Source organism: Buceros rhinoceros, unplaced genomic scaffold (assembly GCF_000710305.1).
Source record: "Buceros rhinoceros silvestris isolate BGI_N320 unplaced genomic scaffold, ASM71030v1 scaffold8191, whole genome shotgun sequence".
NCBI lineage: Eukaryota > Metazoa > Chordata > Aves > Bucerotiformes > Bucerotidae > Buceros > Buceros rhinoceros.
The window spans coordinates 1-10,538 of NW_010395892.1; the positions used below are offsets into that span (position 1 = coordinate 1).

The window sequence follows — 10,538 nt, forward strand, 5'->3', positions numbered from 1 at the left end:
GCGGGCGCCTGCAGGCGGCCGAAGGAGGGGGTGCAGCCGTTTCTGGGGTGCCACCGGTGAAGTGGGAAAGGGGAGACCTCTGTGCTGCGGAGCGCCGGCTAATAAAGACAGAGGGAGTTCAGTTGTGTGGGTGACAGAGGGTTCAGCCTGCGTTTGCTCCTGAAATTTTACTCACTTGAAAGTTACAAAAAAGTTCTTCGTGCTTTTTGCATGAAGTTATTCCATGCTCTGTCTGCAGAGCAGTCAAGTAGGTTCTGCTCTTCGGTGGGGTGGGTTTGGAAGATGCCCAGCAACCTGCCAGCTTTGCTGAATCCTGCAGCAGCTTTGTTGGTGTTTTTCCCCTTGGAGATCTGTTGCCAACAGAAGCAGGATATGCACCACTTACTTGACAGACGCCTCTCTGTTTGCTGCAGGGACTGAGTGAATATAAAAGAAACTTCAGGTGGAAAACCCCAGAATTTTGTAGCCCGTCCCACCAGCAGAAATCTATGTGGGCAGGACTTCGGTCGGATCAGTTTGGTAAGCGCCCCTGAAAGCTGCTGCTTGTTTTCAGACCCTGGCGCTGTCCAGGCCGGCTCTGGGGTGCAGATGGGCCTAGGCCGCAGTAGGTCTAGGGGTTTGCTGTGACTGAGTGTGTGGCCACAGTGAACTGGTAGTGTTTGCACTGTGCACTGTATGCAGTTAAAGGTGTATTACTGATCGTCATTTAGAATATGTTTTTCAATGCCATATTCCTTTTGGCTGCACTGAAACTTTCTTTTATTGTTAGTGCTATTTATATAAATCCTGAAAAATACGTGGTTTCTGAGATGCAGCATAATCTGAGTGCCAAACATGAAGGACAGATGCAACGTTAACCCATACAGGGTGTGTAGAAGGAGGCATTTGTTACCTGAGGTGCATGGAAACAGTAAGTAAAATTCTGTATTTAAGAGGGAATAATGAGGGGCAAAGTTTGATACAAAGTAAAATGAAGACTTAATGGGGGCAGCTAACTGACAAAAAAAAAGAGCATTAAATGGAAAAGCTTGTGATGCTGTAGTCTAGGAGTTAGGGGTTATAGGCATTATCATGGCTGGAAAACGTGGAGCTGAGTAGTAGAAGACAGAGGAAATAGGATCGGGATTGAAAGGTGTGTTAGGGAGTTGAGGAATAGGAGTAAACGGGAGAGTGATAACAACTGCAATGCTTTGAAAAGAAGCAGTAAAAAATAGGAGTTACTGTAGTGGCACAAGTGATCTTAACAAAACGGTGCAATTCAGTGCAACTGCACTACGCTGTTAATTAGGGTCCAATGTATTAATTCCTGCAGTCTGGAAAGTGTTCTAAATCACAGCCCTGTAATTGTGAACTGACCACTGGGAGTCGGGTTTGGTTTTGGTCGAGGTGCTAGACATTTTAATAAATAATTTAATCTTGCTAAAGATTATGCTTTATATATATTACAACTTTCTTCCATTACTGCAAAATATCTTGTTTCTTTAACCTTGCTTTCACTAGCACATGGCTCTCTGATGGTTACCTGGATTGAAGAGTACAACTTCCACAAATTCTGAAACATCCAAACATCCAGACACATTAACTTCTTTTAAAAATTGTGAAATTTAAATTGAAGAGGAGAAACAGGAGTTTCTCCTCTTCCTCGCATTGTAGCAATGTTTTGTAAATGCTTGGGATAGTTTTCCTACATCTTTGTGTTCACTTTCTCTTCCACCTTTTAGCTGGCCAGTAAACCATACACTTCTTCAAACGTCACTCTCGATGCCTTATAGGACTTGGAGATTGTTACGGACAATTCACTTATGGTTCTTCCTGTTGAAACACATTGTTGGTAGTTCTGAGAATGAGTTGGAACATAACCACAATAAGTTAACAGCTACAGGTGCTCTGAGTTCCTTCCTGCTACTTTTCCAGTGTTTTTCTACTGGAATAATTTCCTACCACCTGACTGTGTAGTCAGATATCCAAACATTCTGTGTATCTTTCACCATAGGTTCTTTCCTTTTACGTAGCTTTTTCATGAAACAGGAATTTCTTTCTGTCCTAGAAGGAGCTTCTTTCGGACAGTTAGGTGCCTTCACTTATTTTTCCGTTGCAGTTGAGCACTTTGCATATGGATTATGATTTCCCGCTTTAAATGTGTTCAGTCATTCAATCCTCTTCTTAAAACGGGGTATTTTTATTTTCATCTGCATGTGTAAAGGTCAGCAATTCTTTAAAATAACTTGGTGCCTAGTTTTGTTACATAGCCTTTTAACAAATTTGGAAATGTTTTTGTGTTTGTGCTGTAAAAAGTCACCAGGTAATTGAGATGATGTTGAATCACAGTTGTATTAGATGGATAGGGATCTGTCACTGTCCTGTTGTGATTGGTGAGAACCTGTTCAGCAAGGTGTATTCTGCGTTTTTAATGAGAAGTGTTTGTCGCATGCTTTATCACTGTGGGTTTTTCATTCTCTGTCTGTGTTAACCACATTCTTTTCACTGGCAGTGTTAATTTTGTTGTTGTTCAACTCCCAGAATCAACTTGCAAAAGAATGTCCTGTGGCCATATTTGTCTTAGAGTTTTATCCAACGTGGTCCTGGAGCACCATGTTCCCATATCTCAGATGGGAACACCTCAAGCATTCTCAGATAAGAAAAAAAGACCAAATTTCATAGCTGTGCTCATAATTGACAGGCTCAAAGATACTAAAGTATTTTTTCTAATAATCAGTTGTATCATAAACTTTCAGTTTATTCCTGTAATAGAGTGATTATCATGTCTTCAACAGAATGTTTTTGTTGAACCTGATATGTCTTTTTCAGGAATCACAAGAGAACCAAACTTCATTTCCAAGAGAAGGGTGCCTCACCATAATCCACAGATTTCTAAGTCCTTTGAATGGACAGCAGATTGTGATTTGAATGACCCACTCGAAGCTGAAGGTCTTGGAACTGAGGAGTTGCACACAGACCAGAACAACAACGATATGAATCAGGAAAAAACTGAAATGCCAGAAGGACCCAGACTCCCTCCGGAAGTTTGGTCGCATTCAGTAGATTCTAGAGGTGAAACAGCTCTTGCCCTTGCAGAAAATAACATGAAGAGATCACTCTCTGCAGCTCCACCAAATCAAAATGAAGCATTTTCATCTCCAAAAAAGGAATTAGAAAAAATGGGTAATGGGGTAAGGGGAGGTTTTTTTTTTTGACTGGTGTAAAAATGACTGAGCTGATACTTGAAGTAATGCAATGCACATACAGAAGCCCCTGTTGTCTGTCCTTAGTTCTGTATTTTGATATTCTACTTTATAGCCTCTTTGTAGAGAGAACAGTACATTTGAGACTAGATTTTGGTTCCACTTAAGTCAATAGAAATTTGCCTTAATGTGCCATCACTACTGGTTTCAGTTAAACAAGCATTTAGCCAATAATACGTAGACCTTTTGGTGTTGTTGGCTGTAATGAGAAAATGTACTTTGCATTCATTCAATTTATACAGCCAAAACCCAAACCATTGTTTGAAAGCGTGTTGAAAGATCTAACTTGCAGAACATCGCAGGAAAGGGAACAATTGGTGTGGTTTATGTTTTCTCTTTTATGTCGTCAGCTTCATAGAGTCCTTCAGAGGAAAGCAGGCATGAATATTTCACATTTAAATACTTTCCCCAGAAATTCTGAATATCAAAGCCAGTTTGTTTGGAAGAGTCCTCATGAAAAGTCACCAATACTTGCAGCTGAACAGGTAATTTTAAAGAATCCAAAAAGTAAATGAATACTTTTACGCATCAGCAAAACTGCTTACCTTCCAAGATTTCCTTTCTTCCTGTTTTGGTGGGGGAATGACAAACTTGAATGTTACGATTCTTTTTTTCTTACTATGATGCAAAAGTGCGGTATAATTACAGAATCACAGAGTGGTAGGGGTTGGAAGGGACATCTGGAGATCATCCAGTCCAACCCCCTGCTAGAGCAGGTTGACCTAGAGCAGGTTGCACAGGATCATATCCAGGTGGATTTTGAATGTCTCTGGAGAAGGGGACTCCACAGAGTCTCTGGGCAGCCAGTTCCAGTGCTCTACCACCTTCAGAGAAGTTTCTTCTCAGGTTTAAATGGATCTTGCTGTGTTCCAGTTTGTGCCTGTTGCCCCTTGCCCTGTCACTGGGCACCACTGAGAAGAGTCTGGCCCCATCCTCTTGACATCTGCCCTTTAGATATTAATAAACATTGATAAGATCCTCTCTCAGTCTTCTCCAGGCTAAACAGACCCGGGCCTCTCACGCTTTCCTCATAAGAGAGATGGTCCAGTCCCCTAATCATCTTTGTAGCCCTTCACTGGACTCTTTCCAGTAGCTCTTTGTCCCTCTTGAACTGGGGAGCCTAAAACTGGACAGAGTACTCCAGATGTGGCCTCACCAGGGCAGAGTAGAGAGGGAGGAGAACCTCCTTCGACATGCTGGTCATGCTTTTAATGTACCCCAGGATTCCGTTGGCTGCCTTGGCCACAAGGGCACATTGCTGGCTCATAATCAACGTGGTTATCCACCAGGTCTGCAAGATCCTTCTTTCCAGAGTTGCTTTCCAGCAGGCCTACCCCTAACCTGTACTGGTGCCTGGGGTTATTCCTCCCCAGGTGCAGGACCAGCAGCAGCCATGTAGCCAGAGGTTGATACGCATTATATGCCTATTTCTGGCTGCCCCCTTGCCTCCAGCTGGTAAAATGGAAGGCAAGATAACTTGGGCACTGATATTCTTCACTTGCTCCAGCAGGGCTCTGTAGTCTTCCTTGATTCTACCCAGGTTCCAAGTTGCAGAATTAGATTTCATTCTCTGTGATTCTTTATTGTAGTCAGGTCTAATTACTTGCTGCTCTTATCCCTGATTATATTCTATCCTTTCTAATAGGACCATTTTCTTCTGTTTATATTAATTTCCCTTAGGAACACTAAGATCCTGCTCAAATGTTGCCCTTCATTTTTATGTTGTCTAGTATATAGCTAACCAACAGTTATCCCAAGTTAGATTATAAGTCAGACTTAAGCAAAGCTATGCATGTGATGTATGGTATGATCTTTTAACTGAGCATGCCATGAGAGGTCATACCTTACCACGTATTAGGCAAATTCTCTGCCTTGGTTTACCATACAGTGGTGTTTGGCGATAGTGGATAGCTCAGATTACCCAAGGGCTAAGCATCCAGTTCTAACACAGTTGTCTGGACTGTGATGTTGTGGACTGGACATGTACTGAGGACTTGTAGGGAAGTTTTATGGCACATGTTTTAAAAAATTTATACGACTCTGAAGATGAACTGTCTTCCCTAAAAACTGCTATTAGTGAACTTCAGTAAGAACAGTGTTTGACCACAGGTTTAACTGTGTCTGACTCTGTCACTTTGAAATATATTTTTATCAGGTTAAGTTTCTCTTCAGTTGTCCTAGAAGGTAATTAATCTGCACATGCTGTACTTGTAGACATGACCTCTGCTCATATGTGAGTGTATTTGCATGAATTGGTTAAAAGATTTTGAAAATTTAGCCTTAAGGTAAGCAAATTGGACTTTTTGTTTGTTTTCTTTTCCCCAAGGTTATTTGCAATGCGAGTAAATCCATACCTCAGTTTAAATCTCCTGCAATTACTTCTGAAACTGCATATGAGAGAAACTTAAATGGGTCTCCTCCTGCTAAGGGTCCACAAGAGAGAGGGGGTTCAGAAGAGAAAGAATTTCTGGTTTGTGAACAAGTATTTCCCTAAAAAGAAGTCATTAGTATACTTTTGTAATTTTGATTGTGCTTTTTTATAATGTGGGGTTGGGTATATTTTGACATTTTTTAGTTACATTCTAGAGCTGTTGCTAATGACACTGGACTCTGTTAACAGTGGTTTTGCTATAAAACACTGAAAGTAACGGCACAGCTCTGTTTGCTCTTAGGGGTTTCTATAGTGAGTTCTGTTGTTTCTATAGTGTATTTGTTCAGTTTGCAGTGACATTTTAAATGTGTTTTTCCTGTCACCTTAATTTATGAGTTTTCAAGTGGGTTCTTTTTTTTTAAATAGAAACTTTGATTTTAGTCATTAGGACAGTTTCTGAAATCTGAATCTCTGATTTATGCTCCCATTGGTACCGGTGTAGTCTCTTGGAATGCAGGAGGGCTGGATTGGAGGGCTGGAACTTTTTGGATCTCATAAATCAGACATAGCATGAATTAAAAAAAAAAAAATTGATGTATGGAACATGCCACAGTTGGAATTGATTTTCACTGAATAGTTGGAATTTGAAGAAACATGGAGGAAGGGTTACAATTCATTTCCCTTTGCCTTAATAAGTTGAAAAGTAAGTAGTTGTATTTAGCACAGGGCTGTTGTTGTAATATTGTTGTTCTATTACACAAGATGTTGTGTAGCTCACGTAGGCCCCATTATTCAGTTCAAAACATTAAAATGTCTTGGTTGGAAATAGTTTGGCTCTGTGAGGCCTCACATTTCCTTGACTTGCTGTTGGCTTGGAGGTACTTAAGTGGACTTTTAGGAAACACAGCTGTGGCCGTTTTACCAGATACATTTAATGGAAAGGAATTGTTTCAGACCGAGACCTTCTAAAAGTAGGTGAGAGCAATTCAGGCTGCATGAGAGCTAGCATATTTTGCAGGGTGAGTGTACGAATGTCTGTTTTTGTAGCAAGCTGCCAGTGTTTGAGCACACTGCTGCAAGTGTAGTGTTGTCTAAATTCCTGCAGGTTAGCTAACCATCCTTTGGGTAAAAGGGCCACATGGGAGTCTCTTCAGTACCCATCTCTGTTCCTTGATAAAACAGAACGAGCCGTTGTCAGACAGCGTGTTCACTAGGACTGTTACTGCGCAAACTGCGTACTTGGCATGGAGTGCCTGTGGCTCAGTTTAAGCTGGTGGTACTTTTGAGGTTCTTAAAGATGATTGTTGCACTGGAGGCTTTATCATTTAAAACTCAGACCTGCCCAGTGCTTTAGACCTCATCGGAGAATGAGGAAAATTTTATGTCTCCTTTTGCGTCTTTTAGCGCATATGATAAAGCTTGAAAGACATGAGGCTTTCAGGAAGCATTTCTTTGGTTTTAGTGTTGGAAATTCAGGTTATGTTTTCCCAGGAGAGCTAATAAAGTGAAGGAAGAGAAGGCATGAGAAGGGAATTTTGGTGAAAGTGTCTAGAACGCTTCTTGTTTATACCAGTATCTCTTCTCTGATGAGTATCTTGAAGAGTTTTGGGGGATTTTGGGGGGCTTTTTTTCTTTCCTATTTTTGTTTTTTTCTTGGATTTGAACAATAATCTGTGAAGAATCAGAAATCATGCATGAGAATTCCAAGAGGATAAAATAAGCAGGAAAAGAATGGTCTTTGATGTGAAAACTGAACAAATTATTCTGAGCTCTCATAAACCTGTATGGCAGCAAATTAAAAATTTGCCTTTTTGTTTATTATAAATTGATTTATATTGCCTGACTATAAAGCTCAGAGTTTATCTTTTTTTAAATTACATAATACATAAATATACATAATAAGTCTTACACAACTCAGGTTAGAATGCACAGGTATTGAATTTTATTTTTGTGTTTCATGTTAAATTAATTTTGTAAAGCATACAAAATGAATTATTTAACCAAATGTTGCACTCAGAATCTTAGCTTTGGCATTTTGCTAGTTTTATATTAACAAAGGACTGTAATATTCTTGTTTGTATTAAATATGCAAAACAACTAACTGAAATAACTTACTGGAAAAGCTTGATATCAAAAGGAATATGAGGGCTTTCAGATTGTTAGCTAATGTGGTATTTTTAAAATTATCTTTGCCTTAGAGTAAGAGGGAAGAACCGTTTCAAAAGCCAGCAGAAGATGCAGCAAAACAAGGGAAATCAGAACAGAAACATCTTAAACAAAAAAATAAGCAACATAACAGTCCAAAGCCCCTCTCTTTACATACAAGTCGTGGGTATGTATAAAACAGGAAAACCTAGCCTAGTGAGTAGGTGTATAGCAGCCTAATATTTAGAATGCTAGATGATGGACCTTTAACCATGCCATGCTACAGTTGCCGGGGCGAATGCCCCCTTGCAGCTGGGATTGAGTTTTCAGTAGGTACATCTAAGCTTGGTGTTAATTTCCACCCCCTTCTTTAGGCAGTGGAAGTGGAAGCTTTGTAACCTTCTGGCACAATAAATTTAACATGAGTGAATTTAAACTGATACAGTGCTGCTACTAAACTTTCAGTGAATGCTTTGGAAATTGTAGTCACCTGCCAAACTACTCTCCTGTGCTTGCTCCACACCTTAAAACTGTGATGATTGTACTTGATATCTGCTTCCTCTACTCTGTACCACCACCTGTCCCAGAGTAACACATGAGGAGAAGGGAAGTAGAGAAATCTGTCCCATTTAGGGTAATCTGAAAAGCATGGAAATAAAACGAAATTGCATGTTACTGAGCACTGTCAAAGTATCTTTTTCTTCTGCCGTATACCTACGTTGCAGGAACTGAACTCCTGTTTCCATTTCTACACATCTGAGATAGGCTAAGAGAAATAAAATGCCAGAATGGCTGGAGGTTTTAAAATGTGTAAATTAATCCATTTGTGCTGTCTTTGTGCTTACTGCATGACCCAGCGATTGCTTTGTTCCACATGACTTTCTGGCAGTGTTAAGGCATTAGAGTAAAGATGACAGAGGAGACTTACATAGGTCTAAATGCTGTTGGATATTGGGACATAATTACAAAATGATCACCCAAAATTCTATGACATAAAATTGCGTAATGAAAAGATGAGTGGGTGGTTAGTATAGTTAAAACCTTTAACTCTTTGGTTTTCGTAGCTCTTTGATGTAGTAGATCGTAGTCAATTTTGCAGTGCCTCTTATGCCTTCAGTGTGGTAGCACAAGACAGTAGTTTCCAAAACAGTCACTGGGTAAGTAGCTGTCAAAATGTCCAGGTTCTTGGTACACAGACACAGCTGTCACTTTGTATTCAAGCTGTATTGCATGGCATTTTTTGCAGCAGAATCACTGGGATCAAGGCACAGCAGTGACCTGTTTTTGAGCTAAACCATGAGTTTTGCAAACAAAACTGAAGGAATTCTGTCAGTTTCAAAGAAAGGGACATATGGAAGGAAATTTTGAATATAAAGGGTTTTTTGCCTTGGTATTTTTCTTTTTACAAGGTATATTTTATTCTCTGTTTTCAAGCTTTCGTGATCTATTTCTGAAGAAGGTCTTAAAAAGAGGGCTTTTCACCCAATGCTGAATATATTAAAATAAAGTTAGTAATGTTCTGAAGTATGATTAAAAACAAAAACCTCTTTAGATTTAAGCTGATAAACTCACAGTTCAGTGCCTAAGGACTTGAAGTATTGCTTATTGCCTGCTGTGGCTCAGACGAATTAATTTTTCTGTGTATGTGTGTGGCAGAAGGGAAAATGAATCCTTTTTCAAGCAGTGAGGCCTTTTGAAGATCAAAGCCAGTAAGACACAGATTAATTATACTGACGACCATTGTTCTGGTAGTCAGATGTTTCTAGGCCCAACAGTTTGCCCCACTCATATGCAGAGCGCCTTTAGCAGTTCATAGAAGGAAAGATCTCAGACACAGTGCCAAACCAGGCCTTTTTTTTTTTTAAAACACCTTCATCAGTGCTGTCAACAATGATGCTGCACTTGCATTGAAGTAACTGAGGCTTTTGTGTGTATTATGTTCTGTTCATTTGGCTGTCAGGGCAAAAGCTTCTGGCAGAAGGGTTGCAAGGAAAAACCGACTGGTGTAACTATCTGAAGAGCCACCATGAATGAGCTCTTTCACAGCTTTCCTAGTTGTGTTGGTAGGGATGAGCTGTGTTTCAAAGCGTGTTTTTTGCATCTCAGCTCTGGCATTTAAGTGCAAGTGCTTACTTATTGTTGATACAACTTTAAAAGTGCTCTTGAAAGAGTATTCTGGGTATCGAGCTTTATTCTTTCTGTCTTTTTTCCTCTGCTCATTCTTTATTTCTTAGGAAGATGAACACTGAATATAGGTCTAAATTTTTATCTCCAGCCCATTATTTCTACAAGGATGGAGTTTGGACTCGTATCAGGAGTAAAGTTCCCAACCAGGTGAGTATTCTTAAAAAAATCTGAAGCCTGAGTATGCTTTGTATTTTGATTTTTATTTGCAAAAAATTTTGACTTGTGGTGTTTATAAGATACAATTTTGAGATTATACTGCTAATGACTCAAGCTCCCAAAGGTGAGTATACTAAGAAGATGATGTTCTGGCAAGCCAGTATAGTGTGTAGTAAGATCAAAAAAGAGACAGTGTGACTTAGACTATTTATTAATGTGATACGCACAGTGAGGGAGGAGCTTTGTTTCCCTTACAAATCAGAATCACCCAGAACAGAGTCTCTTGGAGCAGGTGATTGATGTTCAGCCCAGCTGTAAGAAGCTCAAGTTTTCAAAGTGTGGAATCAGATAATAGGAAGGAAAGGCCAGCATACATATCAGCCTAGGTCAGCTTGATAGTCAAGATCAGTTTACTAGCTTGCCATGCTGAATCCATT

At 39.8% G+C, this 10,538-nt stretch overlaps 1 protein-coding gene across 1 annotated transcript; it reads left to right on the forward strand.

Annotated features, from left to right (window-relative positions):
• Positions 1 to 413: 413 nt before the first annotated feature.
• LOC104488709 (nuclear protein MDM1-like) lies at positions 414 to 10,092 on the forward strand (the record flags this gene model as incomplete). Its single annotated transcript, XM_010145698.1, has 6 exons — positions 414 to 519; positions 2,809 to 3,170; positions 3,593 to 3,727; positions 5,569 to 5,724; positions 7,812 to 7,945; positions 9,993 to 10,092. Coding segments are annotated over 6 exons (993 nt in total), but the record flags the coding sequence as incomplete, so codon positions are not given.
• Positions 10,093 to 10,538: the final 446 nt, after the last annotated feature.